The following is a 24,870-nucleotide window of genomic DNA, read 5'->3' as shown; positions in this document are numbered from 1 at the left end:
TCTACATTTTGAAATATAGTCATAAACCCATACAACAAAGTATACTGTACAAATAACAAGCCTGTGTGTGTATGTTGGTCCTGTTGGTTGTCTATGTCCTAGAAGCCTTTTGGTGTCCTTTAGATTTCTCTTCACCACACTCAGTATCCACTGCACTTGCGTCTGACCTATCCAAGAAAAATATAGGGCAGTTACCAAGGAGAGAAACCAATCGTTCATTCTAAAAATATAATCTCAGAGCCCATTTAGTGAGGAGTGAACAGTCCTCCTCACTCTCTGAGCAGTGGCTCGGAAGATGCTGTTCATAACAAACAAGATGTGTATGATCATTATCCAAGCACTGAGTGGCCATTCATGCCCAACCTCACCGCAGCCTCACAGTCAAGCTGTGTTGTGCCGAGTATCAGGAGATTTGTCTTATCATTGGTTTGTTTGACGCTAGGAAGGACCTACAAGCAGAGGGATGAAAGGTAATGCATGTGAGCAATAACTAAGAAAGATGGAAATTCAAAAATAAATATCACTTTCCTATGTCAAATTGTATGTAATCCTTGTGCAGGAGCGATAGCTGACCAACAGTAGTGGGGTTAAAGTAGTTAAAGTATATTGATGGCCCATTTTACAGGATCACTCAATTTAATTAGTTCAAAGGTTTGTTTTTAGAATAGCCATGTGATCTGGGCCACGTATCCCAAGATGGAAGGTAGACCTAAACAAGCTATGGTGTGCCTGGGGAAGAATGCCCCCCCTAAAAAAACAATGATTTAATTCAGACGCTGCTCACAAAGACTGACCGCTACTTGTGTCGGGAAGCCGGTCAACAAGACCTTTTGGTTATTTTTTTGTTCACTGTGCTGCCTAAAAGAGAACACTCTTTACTCTCAGTAACATAGAATTTAGTTTTTTTGGAGCAGCAGCCATGGGTATAATTCATTAGACAGAGCCACTGTAATGAGCCAGCATGGACAAAGCACTCCATTTCCAATGTGCCCTCTTTCCCCTGGGAGTTTTCATAAAAATAATGACAGCGCTGTTTGTTGCCAGGTTTCAAGCTGAATCATGAGCACACAGCCCCCGTTCTTTTTCTTTTCTCACCTCTCTTACTTCTTGTCTTTGGAAAAAGGGAACATCCATTCTGTTTGCAGACTGTAATTTGCAAGAGACAAGTGTGATTTGTTTTATTTAATTATTTTACCAGTCTATAATTGGATAGGATATATTGAGATGGGTTTTCTGCTTCTATGTCTTACCTTTCATGACCACTTCTGATTGGAGGCCAAGTAGCTTTTGTCGCAGTGATTTATAATTGTCAACAACAGTGAAGAGGGTTTGCTTTAAGCCCACTCAGTTTGCATTGTAAACAGCTTAAAGTGAAGTAACTCTCGTTATATGAATGAAAAGACCAACAGAGATATCAAGAGGTCTTCTTGTTTGTGACCACAGTAAATGAATCTGAAAGACATGATTTGCTAATGCCATGTAATAACTGTGAAGCATCTTGTAAACATTCAAACAAATCCCAATGGTCCCCTATGAGAATTGCTAAGGCATAAACATAATGTTTTCTTCTCATTTAGTTTGCTACGCTGATATGTGCACCGTCCATTAGTCTTTACTGGCAAGTATTTCCCCTATTTGTCTCCAGCTGATGAGCACTCAGCAGTGATTTAACTGTAGAGTGGATCTATCAAGCAAATTGGGTTATAATTGTTTTCGTGTACGCTTGCAATTTTATGATAATAAACAAATATTGCTACATAATGGTCTTTGGGTTTGAACCTTAATGGAGCCAGTGCAATTCAACAAATTATCCTCTATTAGGGTTACGTTTGTTGATGCAGGAAATATAATGTATAACGATACAGGCAGTATAGAGTTTGATTCAATACACCATTGTACCATATATATATATATATTTATAATTAAACAAAAAAATAATTATGTGTGCAACAGGAAGTATTCACATTCAAGAAGTATCATTTTAAAAGCAAAGCGATGTCCTTTTAGTGTAATATATCTTATTGATCACATTTGAGTTATGCATTAAACATAAATAAAGCTTCAATACCGTAATGAATGTTGCATGAAATATGAAACCGGTGCAAATAATTAAATGAATATGTTAGTGTATTTATAAGCTTGTTTTTTTTGCATCACAAATAAAATAATAAAGAAATAATTTATCTGGCATATTTTTAAACAAAGAAATAAGCATCCTGATTATTATAAACATAAAAAACCGGTATTATTATTTGTTACTATTATTTTATTTTACATGTATTATTTTATATTTATTATCAGTATTATAATAACACTTGAGAGTAGTACTCTTACTCGATTGGCTAGAATATTTAGATACAGCATTCTGATTGGCTAACGTGTGAGTTCAGAGTTGAGTTTGTTATGTAGCTTAGCTAGCTGGTAAGGGGTGTGTTAGCTTGCTGGTTATTTAAACAGTAATTCTTATTTAAGCTTTAAGTGACACTCGACAATACACCTTACGTGTACATATGTGTTGTCGCTAGTTTATTTGACTTTATCATGCGAGTGTTTATGTATAATTTGCACGCTGAAAAGAAGGACATGTTAATACTAGCTGATTAGCTCTACCTTGTTTGCCAGCTAACAGTTAGCTTAGTTTGTGTTCTTCCAAATTATTTATTGTACCAATAACTGACTTTGCAGGCACGACAAAGTGAAGGACGGTAAACATGGGTTCTGTCAGAGCTATGGCATCAACCAGACTCCTGTGTTTGTTCAACAACAGAGTAGCAGACTCGACCAAAACATTAGCCAGAGCAGGCTGGAGTTTGAGCTGCAGGAGAAATGTCAGCAGTTCACCTTCAAGACTGCAGAGCTGCATGCCAGGCTGGGTCATTGATCAGTATGGTACTAATGGGGTTTTGACATACACAGAGGACATCCCCGTCCCCACTGTCAACTCCCCTAGTGATGTGATGATTAAAGTCTATGCGGCTAGTCTCAACCCTCTTGATATAGCTATGAGAGGTAAGTGCTAATAGCATTAAGAGGCATTGTAAACATCAGTGAGTAACTTTGACCGTGTAAACTTACCTGCTCACTTTCAGGTGGTTATGGAGCTACATTGCTTAAATTAAAAAGGCATCCAATGTCGGTGTTGGGCAGCGACTATGGTAGTGAGTTTCCTCTGATTCTTGGTCGTGATGTGTCTGGAGTTGTGGTGGACTGTGGATCCGAGGTGACCCATGTTGCTCCAGGAGATGAGGTAGGAGCTGCACCGCTCACCTGACGTTTATAGGCCCTAACGTTGTGTCAGAAGTGGGTCCTGCATAACTGCATTTACATTTAGAAAATCAATTGAGAAACTTTCTTTATTGTTAAGAAACCTGGCAGCAATTGCAGTAATTCAGAATAATAAAAAAAAAAATTCCAAATCAAATAATAATAATAATAATACATCTTTATTTATATAGCACTTTTCACACATGCAGCTCAAAGTTTCTTACAAAATGAAAAATCACATTTTAAAAACAAACAACAAGAAATTCCGCTCAGATTATTTGTTAAGAACCTTACAGGTACATGCAGCACAATATAACATTGCATCAGGTCAATGGACACAAAGAGGTAAAATGCATGATAATTAAAATAAAATAAGGAATGGTTTCTCTTTGACAGATAAGACACAAGACAGCTGAATCGATGCAACAATGTACAATATAAAACATATTGATGCAAAAGTTATGTATGATCAAAAATGTGCAGTAAAACAATCCTGATAATTGATTTGCAACACTGCCAACAGTTGTCTAAAACCATGGTTCCCAACCTGGGGTCATAAACACATGAAGTGGTCCATGATAGGAGCAAGGTAATACGCAGGATAGAAGTCTTAACCGAGATCTATCCACACAACCTTTCTCCTAATCTTTACTTATTATTTTTGACATGATCTTGACCTAAAAAGCTATAAATATAAAACAGACCCTTGCAGATAACCCATGGGCAAAAGTCAACATTGCTTCATTATAAGGGGTCACAAGGTTGGAAAATACTGATCCAACACACCCAAAGTAAAAAGTTCTATACAAATTCATATAGTCTTGGAGAGTGATCAATATATCTCCCTCTCTTAATACCCAGCAACTCCATAGTTGAGTTATCCACGCACATTTTCTTGGAAGTAATATTACACTTTTTCTGCTTGGTCACCACATCCCATATGTCTGCCGCGCTGCCCCCAACATTATTGTCTTTCTGTAGAGACAAATGCAAATGTGATTAAATAATAGAACAATAAATCACTAAACATTTCCGCATAAAGTATTCTCGTGACCTTGTCTCATCAGTATAAAAATATATTTGGAAAAATGAATGAGGAGAACAGGAACTGCTTAATGGCCGATTAATCCCCCAGAGTCAAGGCGTAGGCTGTTAAATTGAGTCGTGTTCAGCATGGTAAATGTCATATTTGTGTTCCAGGTGTGGGCTGCAGTTCCCCCGTGGAAACAAGGCAGCCTGGCAGAATTTGTGACTCTAACAGAGTATGAGGTGAGCCACGGAGCCTTTCGAGTCATACATTATTGATTTCTCAGCATCAATTGACTGATACAATTAAATGTCCCTGCCAGTAGGATTTCCTTTCATTGAAAGAGTCAAATTAAAGTTCTTGGATGAAATGTAAAAAGTTTAAACTAAGAAAACAAGGTTAGAATTAGTGCACTTTGTATTGCAATATTGCAGTGTAAGAATGAATTAGGATTATGTTGGTTTAGTTGCAGAAGACTCTGAGGCACCAATTACAGAAGGACTTCCCATGCTTTCTTGCTGTTTTCATTTGACTTAATTCATTCAGATCTGATCATGAGAATACACTTTTTATTTGATATTTAAAAGATGAAATATGTATATATATTTATAACTTTTGACGTGGGCTGTTTTTCCAGGTTTCCCATAAGCCAAAATCAGTGAGTCATGCAGAGGCAGCATCCATCCCTTATGTTGCCAACACGGCTCTGTCTGCGCTTGTCAATGCGGGCGGTCTATGCAGAGACAGCTCTTCAAATAAAAGGCAAGCACCAGCCTGATCCCGCTACCCCTTCAACATGTATACATATAACAATAAATCACAGTATCAGGGAGTAGAATGTTTTATACTAAAAGAATACTTATTTAAAAGGGCATGTTGGAGTTTCTAGATGTGCTCATGTGTGTTAAATCAGTCCAGTCATGCAGACCCATGCTGTGATAAGACACCTTTTTCATCACATTCATTTCAGTGGTGAAACTGATCTTCTATTTCATGCTAATTGGCATCAAAAGGGTTTCAAAAATCCTGTCGTTAACCCGAAAGACTGTTCAAATCTAACCCTGTGTGTAATCTAATGGAACTTTCACCCCCCTTGAATGTAATTGCTTTCAATCCTGCAGATCCCCTTTTACCCCCTACTCTTCTAGTGGTAGCTTAAATGAGACACGCAGTAATTGAATGACACTGTGAGTATTCTTTTTCCTCCTAGAGTTTTGATAACTGGAGGATCAGGGGGTGTTGGAACATTCTCTATTCAGGTAAGGCAACGTGTACCCCCCCCCCCTCTCTGTACCGAGTTTGGTTTTTGAGTATTTTAAACTCTGCTTGAGTGTAGAGCCACTTGCTGCGTCTGTGTGTTTATTTCTGTTTTTCCTTCTCTGTTTGCTGCCAGTTATTGAAGGCTTGGGGCGCCCACGTAACCGTAACCTGCTCTCCGAACGCAGAGGGCCTTGTCAGAGGGCTGGGGGCCGACGAGGTGGTGGACTACACGGCAGAAGACGCGTCTGAGCAGCTAGCAATGATGGAGAAGTATGTGTCATGCCATTAAAGGGTGTGTTAGAAGATTCATATCGTATAGTGCATTATGTGTACAGTGGTGACATTGAATAGTCTTAAAAATCACTTCAACTGTTTTCGAGTAATGGCATCCCATGCTTTTTTTTTTATGTGGTATTTTATATATAGGTTTTTTAATAGGTTGCACCACCCTTCGTTGACTTTTGTTTGTGACGGGTGTTTACCTGTAAATGAGGACCGCACACATAAGCTCACAATTCATCAGGGAGGATTCTGCAGTTTAAGAACACGTCATGAATCTGATGACTAACAAATTGAGGAAAAACTTTGGAGGATATTTGTGATTGAGGACCAATGTTCTCCACTATCTCCAGACCCACACTCTAATAGAATATCACTAGAGTCAGTGCCAGTCCAATAAAAGTGCTAATGAAAATGAATAATCCAGGACTGTGATAATGATGTGTGCTTTCCCCTTTAAATGCCCCCATAATGTGGTAAACATCTTCCTGTCAGAATAGCACGACTGCTCACTGATTCGTTTTCCTGTTACCTTGGAAACAAGGATTCAAGGCTTGAGTGGGTGCTGGCTAACCCCTCTCACTGCCCCTGAATCAAAATTGGTAAACTCTGCCTAAAACTTGAAGACATAACAGTTTTATTGTCCAAGCCTTTCATTTTCCATTTATATTATGGAACTAGCAAAAGGCACCTGACCAGTGATAAACCATGCAATGCTCCCAAGTGTGCATGTATGTGTTTAGTATATATTCCCTAAAGAGGAGGCGTGTGGCGCAGTGGATAGTGACAGTCTGTGCTTTCCCCCTCAGGTTTGACGTGGTTCTGGACAACGTGGGTGGGGAGACGGAGCAGTTGGCGTTGGGCCTGCTGAAGCCCTGGTCTGGGGCAAAGTACGTCACTCTGGTTACACCTTTACTCCTCAACACCGATTCTATGGGCCTGCTGGACGGGATGTGTCAGGCTGGATCCTCCCTGCAAAGCAAGGCCATACAGGTAAGACGAGCAGACTAGATTTCAAAACAGAGCAGATGTGAAAGATTATACTGCTGCCCTTAATGCACTGTTGTATATTGATCAAATGAATCATTTTACATGGGTGTGTACCACAGGTGCTCCCAAACTGAAACGCAATACGTAATCCTCAGTGGCATGGATAGACATCTTTGTGTTCCCCCGGCAGAAGTTTTGTTTAAGTTAATCAAAGTGCATTGGCATTAAAGAGCAAGAGATGATGTTATATCTTGACTTAGCTTCATAGCATATACTTTGTAAAAGTATTGTGCGGGTGTAGAAGGAGTTTGAGCTTTAAGAGTTGGAGCCTCATGTAAACACATGCTGGTCCTGTCATTCTGCTCGGAGTGTGTGAGGGTGGTGGGAGAAAGGGCGAGAACAGGGTGGAGCTGCTCAAGGGACTGAGTTAAGCTGCCCCGGGCATTGGTGGCAGCACGGCTGACGGTGTGTGTGTGTGTGTGTGTGGCGTGTGTGTGTGTGGGTGGGCGTTAGACTTGATGCGATGTGTGTGTGCTCATGTCTGCTGCTGAACCAGCAGTATTTGGTGTTTGTGCAGATTGTAGCCGGCTATCTCCCCCCAGCAAATACCAGTGTTTGTGTGTTTCTTGCCAAGCCTCGGCTCCCTTTGTCCACGCTCGCAGCCAGCTGGTCAGTTTGGCCTTGCTCGGCCGCAGCAGTCGCACCCTCGCCGCCCGACAACACGTCCTTTTCATCCAGAGACCACAGCACAACTGAGCCCTCTAGTGTTCAATCTCCTGTCATCACCAATGATCAGGAAGTGTTGTTTTTTTCAAGCAAGCACAGACAGATTGACCAGAGGCTATAGAGGTGTGGCAAAGCCATGCGCATAATAATGTGGGCGATTATTCAGTGTTGTATTTCAATTGAAGCGCATGGGAGTTTCTTTCTTTCTTGATTTGCTTTAGATGCTTCCTGGTGCAGCTTTATTGGAACTTTGTTTTCTCCTTGTTACATCATTAAACCTCCATAACCAAAAGGCTGTTTTCAGTGGGTGGATTACATGATTAAAAAAAAGACATTGACCATTGGAGATCATTTCTGAGGAATTATTGTATGTTAAATCTCAATTAAAAAAAATTATTTAATAAATCTCATTAATTAAAATGAGTAATTGTGAGTATTTCTTCCATGTTCTGGCTTTCAAGTGAACTTTTCTGCATCTGAAAACATCCTGATTTGACTTTCTACAAATGTCCAATCTACAGAAATGCATTCATGGTATTATCTTCATTTTGTAAAAAACCTTTTGACCTTTATGAAAACAGGGAGGTCAATGTAGGACTCCTAGTGACCTTCCTATGAATGATATTTTTATATTTTCTTAACCAGGCAACCACTCTGTGTTCCTTTTCTAAACAGTGAGGTTCACACCTGCGTGACTTCTAATCTTAGCCTCCTCTCTGTTTGTGTCCTAGAACATCATTTCAGGTGGAGTCTTCTATCGGTGGGGATTTTATGCTCCGGATGGGCCTGCTCTGGACGATGTCAGCAGGCTGGTGGATGCTGGGAAGGTACTGTACCGCTTCATTACTGACATCCTACAGGCCGGCATACTTGTTATTCAGAACACTGACAGAGATGGAAATCTGCTCATTTGCACACAGCCTGAGAGAGAAATCCCTGCAAGGGTCGAGATCATACAGCAAATTAAATATGGACATACCAGGGATTCCACACATGCTTATATTCAAGGCTTTGTTAAGGAGGGAGCATTGCATTCCCTCAGTGCACTGTTGGCTTCTGGGCGATTGAGTCAGGCGCCAGGAGACGCTGAATGGATTTTTGAACAGTGCTGAGCAGCCATTCGAAAAAAAGCGTGTGGGACCTCTGTCCTTTTGTCCCCGGGGCTTACAGCGAGCGGCACACTCAGACCTGTGGCGGGAAGCTACAGACACACAGCCCCCCCCCCCCCCCCCCTGCACAAAACACATGCACACTCTCTGCGTGTCCAGGCAGAAGTGTGGATGGTGTCCAGCGTGACGCCACTGCACTCCCCATTCATTGTTAGCAGCAAGAGATGCTGACCAGAATAACAAGCTGGTGTTGTGGGACTAGCACAGGATTGTCCAGCCTCATCACATTCTGAACCCCTGCCCCACCCTTTCACAGCTATAACAGCACAGATGATAGCATGTAGCATCAGGAGATTGTGGATTTTGGCTTGTCTAAATCCATTTACTATAATTTCCCTGCGGTGTGCTTTGGGAGGAGAAAATAACCTTCGATCTGAGTCCAGGAGTAATGGAGACAGCTTCTCAATTTGCATGGTTTACAGCACTTATTGCAAAGAGTTTATCCCTTCACCGCAACATTAGAAAGAAAAAGGTTGCCACAGAGAATTTGATTAATCGACATTAATCCTGCTCTCTAATAAGGCAGTCAACACCATTAAGGCAAAGCAGATTCCCTTTGTGTCCATGCTGATATGCTGATGGATTAAATGTGTTCTCTTGAGTTGTTTCATTCCCTAAAATATGTTGGGCTCATTATCACGATATTTCTCTGCTGGTTCCCTGCAGATCCTGCCAATTGTGGAGGCCCAGTTTCCATTTACCCAGGTGCCCCAGGCCTTCCAGAAGTTGGAGCAGGGCCACGCCAGAGGGAAGACGGTGGTCAGAGTGACCGAAGAGGACGACCAGCAGGCCGAAAAGTTGGTGCAGGAAAGTTACTGAGACACCGCAGAGTCTGAACAAGAAAGGCGAGAACCGGCCGAGTAACACTAGTCAGCCGGCAGAGCGCTGCGATTCTTCTCACCTTTACTCGGCTACTCTTGACAGCTGCAGACTGTATTATTCATAGGGAACAGAGGGGCTTCTGGGTGCAGTAGAGAGCAGAATATGCTTGACCAGAGATTGTAATTAGAGGGTTTCAAAGGCTGCTGCTCTTGTAAAAGCGTACACCTTTCTGTATTGTCTTTAAATTTCCCAAGATGTGCTGCGTTCCTGTGAAGGTTGTTAAAACCGGCTGTGGAATGATTTAACATTCAGCTCAGCATCCAGCTGGTACAGCCAGGCTTTTGATCACTGCAATCTATCCAACAAGATGGACATTTTATGTGGCTCCAACAGATGTGTTTATACTCCAGTACGAGGTGAGGCAGCAAGATAAGACATTGGATTTTCTGTGCATTTGTCCATGTTATGTTGTTTAACGACTATCATGTCGTAACCATGGGAATCTTTCCCAACCTCGTGTGACATCTCACATCATGTGAATGCAGCTTATAATTGTTTGAGCTTTACAAAAGTTAGCAGTTCAACATTTGGGTACAAACTGTTATTGAAACCTGAAGCATTTTGCTCAGTGTGTTGAAAAATGTATTAACAAAAATACTTTATTCTGGAAACCAGGGGTTTTGTGCTGTGTCATTTTGATTAAACAAAGAAAAAAAGACACATTGCAAGAGAACATTTATTTTTTTGTTTCGCATGCAGTTGGAAAATAGTGCTATATATACAGTATACATATAACATAACATTGCATACAGGTATAGAACATTTTTAACACTGTTTAAGTTAATGAAAATCTGGCAAACAGATTTATTCAATACAAAGAAAGTTGTAGGATATAATTGGTGTAAAATACAAAGCATTTCAAGTTCAGACTCTGCTCTGAGTAGTAATACATTCTTACGGATTTATCCAAAGCTCTCCATGTTGACCTCATGGGACACTTGTGTAGTCCTCCTGCAGAGGGGGAACATCTCTGATCGTACCTCGCCTTTGAGCATCTTGTAGCTGCATGACAGCCTCTGATGATAATAATATATAACAGTCCAGGAGATCATAGGTTTTCATATCACCTCCACATCCCACCTTTGTTGTGGTTTACTTGGATCAAGTGTTTTTAAAATCACTTGTGTTTTGTCGTAGTGTTGTCCCCCTGAAACAGAGACACATTTTATTTAGGTCAATTTTGTCATATACTCTATATTAGTCAAAACCTGGCACATACAGATAATTACTCCAGGTACGACATGTGTTTAGGGTCTTATTATTCTAAACGATGCATCTTAGTGCACTGGAATATCCTGTGGACACTAACATGAATTAGTCCACAAGGTGTCACTCATTGACAGCGTTGCAAACAAAGCCCTGCATGCATTAATACCCAGTTTCCAGTTAAAGTTATTATGTAAAAAGAACAGAAAGTAAGGTTCAAGGTGAGTAAATGGAGTAGTGTACTGAGTCAAATTAATGCATCTTGCATTTATAATAACTCGGGACAAAGAATATTAGGATATCATTAAATAATGTTCCTTAAGGTGAACATAAAGTATATGAATGTTTGACTTACAAATTGAAAGGAATACAGCATAACCGTGAAGTGATTCCATCATAAAAACATAGTGTCCAAGGGTCAGCTATACCATTCGTACTATGTGTCTTGTAATATTAAAAAAGGACTGGTTTTCTATAAAAGGTTTAGAAGACTCACCTTTGACTTCCAGCACCAGATCAGAGGTGGGGGTGTAGCGGATGAAGCCCTCGGGGGTGATGCTCCAGAGGTGGACATGGTTTTCAGGATGTGGGCTGAGACCCACTCGGCTTCCTACCATCGTCACACTGCCAGTGGGACCCATGCAGCACTCCTCCAGCAGCTGAGACACAGGAGGGGAGTTCAGTGACATTTACTCCAGTGGTTAACCTTTTTCAACCAGCACTCCATTGTTTAATCATGACACATATAGGCTATAGGATATAGGCTTTATGCCAAATCAAGGGATCTGTGTTTTGTTTGACGGGGAGGTTCACAGTGGCACCTCAATAGAAAGTTGAACTGAGGTTATATATATATAGTCTTTAGTCTTTTGTTTGAGCTGCTTTGGACCTACCGGTAGTCTTGATGAAAATGATTCTACTTTATTTATTTATTTATTTTTTTGATTTTGATATACTTTATTAATCCCCGTGGGGAAATTGTTTCTTTGCATTTGACCCATCCTAGTGTTAGGAGCAGTGTGCTGCCATTTTGAACGGCGCCCGGGGAGCAGTGTAGGGAACGGTGCCTTGCTCAGGGACACCTCGGTAGCACTTGGTCTTTCCGGGACTTGAACTGGTGACCTTCCAGTTGCCAAGCCAAGTCCCTATCGACTTCGCCACCACCGCCCATTTACTTTAAGTTTGGGAATTCATTTTGACATGATTAAAACGGTCTGGAGTGCAGCACCTTTTGTAGTTGTTGATCACCTCTGCTACTAAGAACCGACAATTCGTACTTTTTCTCTGCGGGGGCAAGACAATGAGCGGCTTATTCATGACACTATGTTTGAACTATTACGCAGTCTTAATGCACATTACATAACACGTCACTTGTTAGACGCTTTTATCCAAAGCAACTTACATACTCAATACTGTGGACAATCCCCACAGGAGCAATTTGGGGTGAAGTGTCTTGCCCACGGACAACCCACTACGCCACACGCTCTCTTAATGCACATCCTTGGCTTTCTATTGGTGACGCACTTGGGGGCGTTAATTACAGAATGCAGTTTTTTTTTACAAAATTGCAGCAAACGTTTCATGGCAGTCAGGGAGTTACTGTAAGTGTTGGAACTTATTAACAAATCGTTTTCTCTGGGATGTTAACTTTACACCTTTCAAAATCCCATTTGAACTCATGTCTTTGGTGGGAGACAGCACAACCTGCTACTCCTTATTTTCAACCATCATACATTTATTATTTCATATATATGCATGAACCGGTTAAAACATGCACAATACCATTATTATACATGTTTTAAAATCAAATTGAATTAAAACATTTAAATGTATTGTCATTTTGTGGAATAGATTGACTGGATGACCACAATGTACATGCTATATATAACAAACAGAGAAACTGATCTTTGTGATCCCATGGCTTGGTGATGATTCATTCAAAGCACCATCAGGTGAAACTATGTCATATTGTCATGTTGGTACCGTACCTTGCAGTGGAGGTGTCCATCCTGGTAGAACCAGATCTGATCGAATCCATCATTCTCTTCTATTTCTTGGATCTTCAGCATTTTGACCTCCTCCAAATCGCCGTTCACTGACATCATGAGCCCCGAGTGTCTGTTCCTTAAACGGAAGTGCACTCGCTTCTACTCAGAAATAACACATAACCAAAAAAACACAATGGCATCAGGGCTTCTGCTTCGTGAAAAACAGTTCATTATTCTGAAAGAGAAGTAGGTTACCAAACAAAATGTGTCTGTGCCTTTTTCTAAACAACGTTTCAACGTTCCATAAGGAAATCAAAGCTTCTAATACACAGCTCTACACAAACTTTATAACAAAGAAACAATAAGCTACAATACTTCAGTTGTTGAGGCTTGCCGTGTAGAGCTGTTGTGCATTAAATGATAGCTTCTGTTTTCATCAATACTGTTTAAAAAAGGAAAAAAATTGCATTCGTTTTTTTTCTGTTCTTTCTTAAAGTTAAGGTACACAGCCGTTCACTGACAGTAGGTCTGGAGTGGACAGTACGTACAAAATAATACAATAGGTATTCAGTGTCATTTTGATCAGCTGCCTAGTGTCCAACATAAAAGTACAAGTTGAATGTAAAGTACATTAAAGAAAAGGGATTAACACAAGCCAAATCTAAACCATACAAGCTGTGAAAACTTGATGAAGTGACCTAAACGGTGCAATCTTTGTAAGGTAGAAGCACATAATGGTTAAAACATGTATTGCGGTGCAGAGACACTTTGTGCCTAGTGGGGAGTGAAAGGATATACCTGTGTGAGAGGGCGAAGGGATCCAATTTTCTGCCAACTGCTGAACTTTCTCAAGTCTGGCACCTCGCCAGGTTTCAGCAAGATCTGAGGACCACGATAGTTGATTCCCTCATATAAAATCCACCTGGTGATGAAGAAAAAACAGAACCGAGTAAAGATTTATATGTTCAACATCCACAGTGAAACCAACACCACTTCCTGCTCAGCTTTCCTCAGTTCATTTGAAGATAAATACTGTTTACACTGGTGTTTCCTATTTATACTCAGAAGTTAGGCTGGCCAAATAACAAACGTTTGATTTGCTTGTTTTTCAATCTTTGAATTCTTCATCTCAACAAACTGCATCGACGAGTAGAACAATGCATTTCATAGGTTATTTGTTTGTATTTCTCTTCCTTCATTGTATGTTGCTTCTTGTACATGGTCATTAGTAGATGGCTCTGGACTCTATTTCAGCAAGGTAGTTTGGCAATGAGTTCCATTCCTTTATAGCTCTACAAGTCACAGAAGATGTGTCCTGGGTTTAGGTGCCAGTAGATGGCCTGATGTTGACTACTGTTGTTGAAAAAGACTAAATATTTGTACGCACTTTAAATGAATTGTTGTGGGATAAAAAGAAGAAAACATATATTTTGATGATGATGATTTTGAGAGTATAATTGTGTTGTTTTTTTTAAAACAGGAAAATGTACATGTAAGTTTATCTTTGTAATTTATGTGCCTTAATAACAATCAAGCGTCTAAAAATTGAAAAAATTAGAATGGCCTGATGTAGCTTGTCTAGTCTTATGGTCATGCTCGTCTCTTGTGTAAACTATTTGATCATAAAAATACAGTGTTTTTTTGCTAAATTAGAATTTTTTTAGAAAAGTGATAACACGAGATTGCAGATGTTTCTCAACTGGAAGCCATGATAGCTTTCTATGCAAAACTCCAATATGAGTGCGCTTCGAACAGTGGAGAGCTAGTCTGGAAGCCTTGTTTTGAGCTATTTGTAATTTCTGTAAATGTGTTTTTGCTGCTGATGACCATATGACCGGACAGTACTCAAGATGTGACAAAACCAGAGACTGAATGACTTGTTTCAAAGTGGTTGGTGTTACATACTTTGTACATTTTCTCGCCACAGCTATGCTCCTTCCCATTTTAGTTACGATACTGTCAATTTGCTTTGTCCACCGTAAACCAGAATCAAGAACAATACCAAGCAATTTAGTCTCGTTTACCTGTTCCACTGGCTGACCACCCAGTGTCAGGCTTAATTGAGGAATGCTGCTTAACATATGTCTGGATCCGAACACCATTGCTTTTGTTTTTGCAATGTTGAGTACCAGTTTGTTATTGTTGACCCAGTCTGCTATGGCTTTAATCTCGGGTGTTAAAAAACCAGGCTTTCTAACTTGTGAAGGAACATATTCTTCTTTTAGCTTTATTTGTCGAGTCTCCGCCTTTGCAGCACTGTGTCAAAGGTCATTTCTCTAAATATGCTGAGTTTTTACTGCTATCCATTTTCTGTCTCGGACACTAAATGTTGCTTTGAACTGGGATCTCAATGGCCTGTTGTTGGGCTGATTGCCCGTCTCAGCTGCAGCAGGAATGTGCCACTCCACAGACAGCTCTGGCTCACTGGGAGCTCTAGTTCCTCAGCATTGGTTCACACATGCAGTCTAAATCTCTCACATCAGCAGCAGCTTTCCGTCATCACTCCATCTGACAGCACTGCTGTACATAAGATGTGCTGAAGATGCACTCAATTAATGTGAATCTATGAAACATGTCTGAGCATACAGGCTACCCTAACAGTCTTAAGAAAGAATAACAGGGAGCTCTTTTCACCACCTGGATTACAGACCGGGATTAGAGTAAATAGACTGGAATTGGTTCTTGCAGATTATCACTGCCAGTCAAGAGAACACCAGCAAGACCTTGATGTTTCTTCTTCTTTAATTTCTAAATCCTTTGTCTTTTGAGATGTATCACCTTTAAAATCAAACTTCTTTTGGCACTCCACATGGTGTTTTTCACAAGCTTGATCACTTTTTGAATTTGAAAGATATTAAATATAGATTAAAAACCAACAGGGGTTTAGAAGTGGAGAAGGTGTGAGTGCAACATTAGGGATATTATTCTGTTTGATGCATTCCTGGCAGTGTGAATGGCTTCGACAGCACAGTGGGTTCACTCCTGGTAGAAACCCACTCACAGGCTGCTATGAATGAACCCGTCGAGCTCACATGGAAAGGAGGACTAGGTGACTGGCTGCTTTACATTCTTACATGGCGTTACCAGGCAGCAGGTATAATGCGGTACTCACATGCCTCCCTCCACCAGTACAGATTGGACTCGGCTGCAGCCTCCAGCCAGCTGAAGGTTGACTGATGCCTCCGTCAGAACCACTCTCTTCCCCCACAGCCCACTCCGCTCAAACAGAGTGATTGATGGGAGGGAAAACTCCTGCCAAGCGAGAGGAAGACACACATTAAAGAATGTGGTGGGCACGCTGCGTGTCATGCAGGTAAACATTAAAGTTATTTTTAGGTTTACCATAGAAACGGGAAAAGACAAACTCAAGCGCTCCCTGGCATTTTGCCCAGATGATAGCAATGCTAACGTTAGCAGCCAAGCCTATGATTTTTTTTTATTATAGGTCAAAAGGGCGGACATTTAAAATTATCTTTATTATTCTAGGTGCAACCAAGCTGCTAAGTGGATTTTAAACAGTCCGGTTTGTAATCTGTCCCTGTGAAGGCTGATGATTTTATTGTGGACTTTTGATATGCAATAACATGAAGACAAAAAGCGGTGCTGTTTGCTATCAGCAAAAAAGGAAATACAGAAAACCTGCATGTAGTGAAAAGGACTTTGATATATTTTAAATTGTCCATAAGTCTGACATTTGTATAGGAACTGCAGAGCTATATTGGTGCAGTGCTCTTTTAATACAATAATATTGACTGTAGCAGCTTTAAATATATGGTGTTAGCCTCACTTTACGACAGTCAGTGCAACAAAGTCATAAACCCTAGAACATTTCTATGTAACACATTTTAAAATAATAACAAGAGGAGAATAAACTTACAAAGCCAACAGTCTGTAGTGACAGGATGGATGAGCTCGCACTGACGCAGCCCATCGCCCTCAGGTCCGGGTAGCCCCCCACCTCCAACACATACATCCTGCCAGTGAAGTCCTGGCCCTCAAACGCCAGCCAGCTGGAAATCATTTGCACACAGGGATACAAACACATTAACACACACACACAAGAGAAGCACTACATCACAGTAATGTTCTAAACACTATTTGCATAATGTACATGTCAAGGCTTCCATATGTATATTACATTCAAATGCCAATATGCATTTGCTAGATTATTCATACTTGAAGATGGGAACAGCTGTGTTCACACATTTAGCAATATATCAAATTGATATTGACACTGCAGCATTCAAAATGTCAGATGTGCAGTACATCCCAGGCTGCAGCCACATGAGACATCTTTTTGGAAGTGGAGCAGTGACAGCCTGTAGCAGATACTGAGTCACAGAGACATGTTGGTATCTGAGCGGTATGAAGCTACGTTGGTATGATTCACCTTTGGGAAATGCAAAAGGGTTTATTCCTAAAATCAGATTTTTGCAGAATGGCGCAGTCATTTAAGTACCAACTTATATCATGACTCACAATAACTGCAGAGTGATATTTTATTCATAGTGCGCAGTAGTTCTCACCTTCCAGCCAGGACTTTACAAGAGGACACAGACACGCCGTCCTGCAGGGAGGCCGCGCTGTCTTCCAGAGGGAGGACAGAGCCTTCAAAGCCTGGATCAGAGAAAAGCTGCACCTGAGACCCACAGAGAGACACACGCCTGAGTTATACAGTCTGAGAGTGTCACATCAGATAAAGTGTCTATCCACCATCTCAGCATGTGTTTTATCCTTCTTTGAAATCACATACCTTAAACTTGGCTGCATTATCAAAGTCATCCTGAAATGAAACAAAAGCTTTCATGACATTTACATACACAAAACAACACAGTAGAAAGAAAAATCAACCATGGGTTAATTTGCATATAAAAAAGATTGTTGTTCATTTGAAACACGGGGCGAGTAACTGTCAAACTAATTAACGGTTTAAACATTGTGTGGGTGAATTATTCCACGAAAAGAAAACATTTAATGAAATCTTAATGCCTGTTGTTAATCATTCAGTTTGAAACGCCTCAAAGCCTCATGATGACTCACTTTCATACATCAAGATGTTTTCACTTTATGTCTTATGACACATTTGTCCTTTGTGCACAGATTAACTAATTTTGCTCCGCTTGTGACTCATGATCACAATGTGTAATTTTCTCCATTTTCAACTTTGATTTGGCCATGAGCCTGAGTGTTGTGACTGGTCACGTGCAATGATTGGATTTGGTTGGCCAAAGTAGGAATTCCAGGGGAAGTGAGAATAAAGCACTTCTGCACAGTAATGAATCATAAATGCTGAAATTAAAATAGCTCAGATTAGAAGAAACTAATTGTGCTTCTATAGCAAACACAGGCCGCTGCAGTGGTCCAACATGTGCCTAATAAAACAACAAGAACTTTGAATTGAGTCATTGCTCTTACCACCCGGACAGGCATTGCTGAGGCAAGTCTGGGTTTGAGCGCCCCCCAGTCCTCCGGGCATCCGTACAGGCCTTTCTCCACGACGAAGCTCTCCCCGCAAAAGCCCAGCTCCTCAAACAGAACCCAGCTGAGAGAGGAAACAGAAGGAGGAGGAACATAAGCACCCTTTTATTTCTAACCCGGCATTTCAGAGTTAGTATAGAGAACCACTGTGTGATAATTAATATCAAAGAAAACTGCAAGAATTCCCAGTGACACAGTCAAAGAAAGTCTTGGTCGAGGTCCAAGTTGATAAGGGCCTCCGACATGATAGCATATCAGCACTTATGTACTGTTTGCACTCCCTGAGAAACTGATATGTCTTGGGTGGCTGAGCGGGAGTGTTTTTGTTGTGGACGCCTTGAGTATTTCTGCTTCAGGGCTTGTGTCTGCATCTCTGTGCTAAAGTACAAACAAGTCTCTCTCTGCAATGCTCAAACAACACGCTGGGCCAATCACAGGCTCAGAAGGAAGTCAACACGGCATGGGCGAGGCCGTGCAGTCTAATAACAGGCTAGCAGCACAGCGAGAATAACCCTTCAATACGGAGGAGCCCTGCCTCCTAAAGCAGGAACGAAATGTTCCATTTTTATTATAATTATTCACCATTTTGTTAGCCTCTCCCTTGGCAAGCCGCGCTCAGCATGTTCTGCATTTCATTATTCTCATTTGAGTAATGATTCCTTCCGATTGGCTTCTGGTTTTTGTTTACTTCTGCATTTTTAAATAATCCTTCTTTCCATGTCTTCAAAGGAACTATTGATTTTAGGCCTCTAAACAACAATTTTCGCTGTTAATAGAATAAAGAAACAGAAATGGAAACAACCATGGAACACCACTTGGATCTTTTACTTTTTGGAGACAAAGTACAATCCGAATATGAATGATATTTCTTGTTAAGGCGTCTAGAAACTCCTCCTCCACACCCAGCATTAATTCGACATTTATTACCTCTGCAAGGGTGTGAGACAGCATGCTCCAGAGCTGACTTACACTGACGGATAGTGAGGTGTGGCAGACAAACCATTATTGAACTAGGTAGCCTGTCTTGACTTGTCGTGGGTGCGGCAGCCTTACCGCTATGCACCTGAACTTTAGAGAACGGTAACAAACCGCACAAAACCTCACTTGGACTGCAGCCTAAGTAATTATCAGTTTGAATGGAGAAATGTATCTCCTAGCATGCACTAAACTGTCATTTATCACAGACACCGATTGACTTTAACAGGGGAAACAACTATGCTGTGGATTATCCTATTATTTACCTACTGCTTACGTAGTTAAAGTATTATATTTGTCACTTACACTCCACTGATGACATCCACTGACTGCGTCTTCACACCATAGCCTGTGTCCTCCATGTTAATAACAGGCACTGAGAGGTCAATGTTGACGCCCACATTACCGAAGTCTCTGTCGCTGAACATTTTGAGGTGTGGAGACATGAAATCCTGTAGAGAGAAGAAGAACATCACAACGTAGTCCGTGCAAACATGAAGATCAAAATGTCAAACATTCGTAGTAACAATGTCAAGAGTGTGAGATGTTTCCTTTCGCTAATGAAGTAAACAAGGTTGAGTTATCTGAACCATGGGCAAGATAAATGTATCATCATTTCTTGACTTTATTTTTGCATTTGCTTGATTATGTGTCAGAATAAGTTCATTTTTCACAGCTGTGAAATATAACAATATTAATCTGGATCATGATAACATTGCAAAGATTCCATGTTGTCATGCTTTGCCCACATGGATCAGATTAATTGAACTCAATTAATGATTCTATCTAATTAAGCATTTCCCCGCTTAGACATGTGTGCCATTCTCTGAGATGCCTGGAGAGAGTGCTCCACAGTTAGAGAACCACTTCTGTAAAGCTTAACAACATAATCTGTTTTCCCACAAATAATAATAATGTGGAGTTTATTCCTTTATCACAGGCTCATAAAAACAAAAGTGTATTGCCTTTCTACATTTTATTTACTTGTGTTTACTGTTTCTGTGCATTAAGTTTAGTAATCCTCAGAGTTTTCTCTTAATGGTCCCCCTGCTTCCTAACCCTGTGTTTTCTGTACACTGTCAAACGTGTCAGTTTATATGGAAAGTTTTCGATTTTCCATTCCGACAAGAATACACTTTCTTCAGGGGAAAAAACGTTCCTTATTTTTGTATTCTGGCGTTCAAACCCAGGGTGGTCGAACCATCATGTAAACACTACACCACAGCTATTTTTTGTTGCGTACTAGTGTATAATAAGCTTTAGTCACTCAAAGATTCATAGAGAGTAAGCTCAGTATGGTACTTACACCCAGTATTGGTCTCAGTGACAGGAGCTGCTCTGAGCCCCCCCAGTCGCTGCAGTCCAGGTACTCCCCCTCCTCCAGGATGAACTGCTGGCCCTCAAACCCAGGCTCGCTGTAGCCCACCCAGCTGAAAGGAGAGAAGAGCAGCCATGTTTTTAGTTAGAGCTGTATTTATACATATCGTAAGTGCATTACATAACCTCAAATTCCCGAGCTGGCAACAACAAAACCCGGAATAAACTACCCTTCAAGTCAAGATTACTACTTGACTTGATCCCAGAGAGTGAAGTATGAAGACTCACAATCCTCCGATGATCTTTAGAGAACCCATAGACTTCAGTTGTGTTGATTCAACGTTTTCTCCATCTGTAGCAATGTCTTCTTGACTTTCACAAAAGCTGAAAACGTCACTGTCAATTTCCAAACAGGAGCCCTCAAGGCCAGGCTTCTCAAACACCACAGCCTGCGAAAGAGAAAAAGCCAAACTCATTATTTGTGTAAGTTGATAAACTGCACTAGCAAAAAGTGCAAAAGTGTGTCCTTGTGTATTTTACACATGCGTTCATTTTGTAGACTTGTTCCAAGATGATTGTTGCATGGATACAAAACCCACAAAGATCAGAAAGATAACGCTTTTTGCTGAATGTAGATTTTAAGCTTCAGTTTGATTATTTTAGGAATATCTGGCTTTGGTTCAGACTGACGTTAAATAAAGCCTCATTTGGCTTCTTAACATTGTGAGTACAACTTTAGCAATGCATGCACTGGCCCTCACTGTAAGTGATTTTCTGCTATGATTGTTGAATCCCTGTAAAGAGTGATGAGTCTAAGAAAAGGCTGTTTTCCTTTAATTATGAGGTTTAAAAATGTCTGCTTCAATAAAAAGCATGAAAGAAAAACTCAACAGAAAAATTGGCTTTTTAAATAAACATGTTTGAGCTTAAAACATGATTTGCTTTGTTGATAATTCAAAGATCTTAAATCACATTTTATTTACACGAAGCACACAACACTCAAGAGACGTAATATGTAAAATGATCCTACCTTGACTTCATTTGGATTCTCTATTTTGAAACCACCCTGAAACAGAGACATCAACATCAGCACCAATGTTCTTCTCTCATTAAATACACATTGTACAGTATGCAAATGGCTCTATTATGTCAATTATTCTATTCCTGAACAGGGAGCAAAGAAGAATAATTAACGTACATATTGACCTTTACGCCTGTCACTGTGGGAAGGTAATTAGTGCTAATTCTAACATTGACACTTTTGTTCAATGCCGGAGTAACGAAATTCACAAACATCACTAGGGGGTCATAATGGTTACTGAACTAAGAACAGTGTGTTCATGAAAGCTAATTGTAGCATATTCATTGTGTTAGCAAGCACCAATGTTCTGATGGAAACCTTTCACAGCTAACTTTAGCATGCTAACATGCTCACAATAAATGCTAAACATCACTGATGATCAAAGTGTTCACCATCTTAGTTGTGTGCCTACTCGAAGCCAAACTGTGTTAAAGAGCACTAAACGCAAGTTACAGCTGAGAAATGTCACAAGGTACTTGCTCATAAACCAAAGTATTGGACACATTTTATTTGATGATTGGTACTAGATAAAATGCTGTGAGACTTTCATGGTCACATTCCATCCAGAGGGGAACATGAATTAATTGAAAATGAAACAAAATCAAATAATATTCTCTGGTCGAAATAATAGCTGTAGGCATAAGACAGAGCTTATAAAGCTTACCCTGATTGCTTGAAAAAACAGTACTTGAGCTCTATCCATACAGCAGTGAAAAAAAACAAAGAAATATGACATAAGATATTAGATAAATAAATACAAACCATTTTAAGTGGCCTAAGAGATCCAACAAAGGGTGATTGGAAGCCCCAGGTCTCAGGGACCGGGTACGCTCCCGGCTCCAGCACAGCAATCATTCCCTGAAAGCCTGGGTCACTGAACAGCAGCCACCTGAAGAACAGAGCGACACCCACATGTGAATTAAGCATTAAGTGAAAAGGTCTCTCCACAGAGTGCACAATTTGCTTCTAGGGGGTTTTAAAAGCAAAGTGATTCATGACCTTGCTTGTCTTGTTGCTTTTCTAAAAGCCATAAATGTTATAAACGGTTTTCCCTCATGGAATTCAGCAGTTACAGGAAGTGTTGGCTACTTTTCTCAGTACATTTAGTGTTATTAACTCAGGGCAGGTTTCAATTAGGTATTTCACATTTACGTCAGAGATGAATAAAAAAAAAACCCGCAGAGAACAAAAGCTATTTGTTATGGAATAAAATAAATATCTCGGTAATGACATACTTCAGTTCAAAGAATCTTCTTTCACTTTTTATCATTGGCAGCCTTTGTTGGATTGATGCCCCCACCTCTGGCTTTTTGATCCATTATGTTGAGCAACACAATGCCTCCTACCAACCCCCACAATGCAGCCTTTGGTAGCAAAAAAAGAAAACCCAGCTTATTCAGTGCTAAGGAAGTGATACCAAGAAATGATGCCAACCTCAATGAGTCAGTTTGAACTCAACTGAACTTGGTGCACTACATCTGTTGAACATTTGATCCATTTGGAAACACTTTAGGGGGGTTCTGCTGAAGCATTACTATTCGTTGCTGAGCCTGGCATTTGACAGCAATTAGTTTTGTCAACAATCTCAAAACTGAGACAAAGGTGCCAAGGTAAAACCACAAAAATAGCTATGTGAGAAACATATGCAGTCCTACAATTCCTCATAAGTAGGGCACACAATTTCCAGAATGCAGACACCTCTGATGTGGAAACACATTCCTCTCTTAACCAAATTCTCTCCACACCTCTCCATTCTGCTTTCCAACTACCCCCACACCCACTTTCTCTATTTTCTGACATGCATAAACAAGACAGACATTCCAGTGGAGGCAAACTTGTGAGAGTCAAACTAAAGACAATGCTAACGACTGAAGAAGCTAGTAATGATTATTAACTCTCAGCTATAATTCAAAGCCACAATGAAAGTGGTGAATGACATTACGAGTATCTTAGACAATAAGCAGAGTTGTGCAGCTCTATTTATTGACCTTTCCAAAGCGTTTGACACTGTTGATCATCGCATTTTGAAGCAGAGGCTACTCAGTGTTGGCATATCCAGCCATGCAGTGGGTTGGTTTGTGAACTACCTCTCTGAAAGGTCCCAATGTGTTCACTTTGATGGGCTGTCTTCTGAGTGGTTAAACATTGCTAATGGTGTTCCTCAAGGTTCTGTTTTAGGTCCACTTTTATTCTCTATATATATCAACAGTTTAGGTGAACATGTGGATGAAGCTACTTTACATTTTTATGCGGATGATACCGTGATGTACTGTGCAGGTCCCTCCATTCAGGAGGCTGGTGTTAAATTACAGGCTGTTTTTAACATTATTCAGACTCAGCTCGCTGAGCTTAAGCTTCTTTTAAATGTTGATAAAACCAAGGTAATGCTCTTTTCTAAAGCTAAAAAGACTACAGACACTGCTTTGGATATTGTTAATATGCAAGGACAAGTACTCAAAGTGGTTACCTGTTATAAATATCTGGGTATCTGGCTTATCGTCTTACTTTTAAACTTCAGGTCATTAATCTGCTTAAAAAGCTGAGGGTTAGACTAGGTTTCTTTTTCAGAAACAAGTCCTGTTTCTCGCTTGAAGCCAGGAAAAGGCTCTGTGACCTTTTTACCTGTGCACTATGGTGATTTGATCTATATGAATGCACCTGCCCATTGCCTGGAAAAGTTAGATGCCGCCTATCACAGTGCTCTGAGATTTGTTACTAACTGTAAAGCACTTACTCCTCACTGTACCCTGTATGCCAGGGCAGGTCTGCCTTCACTAACTGTACGGAGGCTCAGTCATTGGTACATGTTCATCTATAAAGCCATGTTGGGTAAACTACCTTTTTATATCTGCTCTCTGATCTCTCAACAAATTGAAAGTACGTATTGCCTGAGATCTCATGATGTTGTTTTATTAAATGTGCCAAGTGCTAGGACTGTCTTAGGGAAGAAAGCTTTTAGTTGTGCAGCTCCACTAACTTGGAACAGTCTGCAAAAATGTTTAAAACTGAGCACTTTGGTTCCCCTGCATCATTTTAAAACTCGGCTGGGTGACATGCTGTTTGATACTCATGGTACCTGTCACTGTAAATAGAGTTTGTAAACTGTACCCTGTACATTATGTTGTATGTCATCCTTATTGTTGTTCTGTTGTTTTTATGTTACATGTGTAACTCATGTCCTGCAGGTCACCCTTGAAAAAGAGATCTTTTGATCTCAAGGGGCTTTCA

General features: G+C 40.4%; 2 protein-coding genes across 2 annotated transcripts; one reads left to right on the top strand and one right to left on the bottom strand.

Moving 5' to 3' along the window:
* The first annotated feature begins 2,378 nt into the window (after positions 1–2,378).
* LOC104963850 (reticulon-4-interacting protein 1 homolog, mitochondrial-like) lies at positions 2,379–10,255 on the top strand. Its single transcript, XM_010792503.1, has 9 exons — positions 2,379–3,009; positions 3,090–3,247; positions 4,465–4,533; positions 4,929–5,053; positions 5,502–5,550; positions 5,685–5,821; positions 6,640–6,823; positions 8,278–8,373; positions 9,382–10,255. The coding sequence occupies exons 1-9, from the start codon at positions 2,712–2,714 to the stop codon at positions 9,532–9,534; spliced, it is 1,269 nt and encodes a 422-aa protein (XP_010790805.1). The 5' UTR covers positions 2,379–2,711; the 3' UTR covers positions 9,535–10,255.
* Positions 10,256–10,259: 4 nt separating this feature from the next.
* On the bottom strand, positions 10,260–22,537 carry LOC104963849 (absent in melanoma 1 protein-like). Its single transcript, XM_010792502.1, has 14 exons — positions 22,405–22,537; positions 21,592–21,627; positions 20,850–21,010; positions 20,551–20,674; positions 19,551–19,696; positions 18,207–18,333; positions 17,545–17,574; positions 17,318–17,430; positions 16,669–16,801; positions 15,904–16,043; positions 13,590–13,713; positions 12,792–12,950; positions 11,300–11,462; positions 10,260–10,744 (listed from the first exon to the last, which is right to left on the bottom strand). Exons 1-14 carry the CDS (start codon positions 22,495–22,497, stop codon positions 10,656–10,658), a joined length of 1,638 nt encoding a protein of 545 aa, XP_010790804.1. The 5' UTR covers positions 22,498–22,537; the 3' UTR covers positions 10,260–10,655.
* Between the last annotated feature and the right edge of the window lie 2,333 nt (positions 22,538–24,870).

Source organism: Notothenia coriiceps, unplaced genomic scaffold, assembly GCF_000735185.1.
Source record: "Notothenia coriiceps isolate Sejong01 unplaced genomic scaffold, NC01 NC01_scaffold00036509, whole genome shotgun sequence".
Classification (NCBI taxonomy): Eukaryota; Metazoa; Chordata; class Actinopteri; order Perciformes; family Nototheniidae; genus Notothenia; species Notothenia coriiceps.
Note: the sequence above shows the minus strand (reverse complement) of the source record. Positions and strands in the feature narration are given on the sequence as shown.

Coding starts and splice junctions, on each gene's coding strand:
- LOC104963850 (XM_010792503.1), top strand. CDS start 2,712: ATGGGTTCTGTCAGAGCTATGGCATCAACCAGACTCCTGTGTTTGTTC. Junction 3,248..4,464: donor ATGTTGCTCCAGGAGATGAG/GTAGGAGCTGCA, acceptor TTTGTGTTCCAG/GTGTGGGCTGCAGTTCCCCC. Junction 5,551..5,684: donor TTGGAACATTCTCTATTCAG/GTAAGGCAACGT, acceptor GTTTGCTGCCAG/TTATTGAAGGCTTGGGGCGC.
- LOC104963849 (XM_010792502.1), bottom strand. CDS start 22,497: ATGATTGCTGTGCTGGAGCCGGGAGCGTACCCGGTCCCTGAGACCTGG. Junction 17,575..18,206: donor CAGCAATGCCTGTCCGGGTG/GTAAGAGCAATG, acceptor GTTTCATTTCAG/GATGACTTTGATAATGCAGC. Junction 10,745..11,299: donor TCTGGTGCTGGAAGTCAAAG/GTGAGTCTTCTA, acceptor TCTCTGTTTCAG/GGGGACAACACTACGACAAA.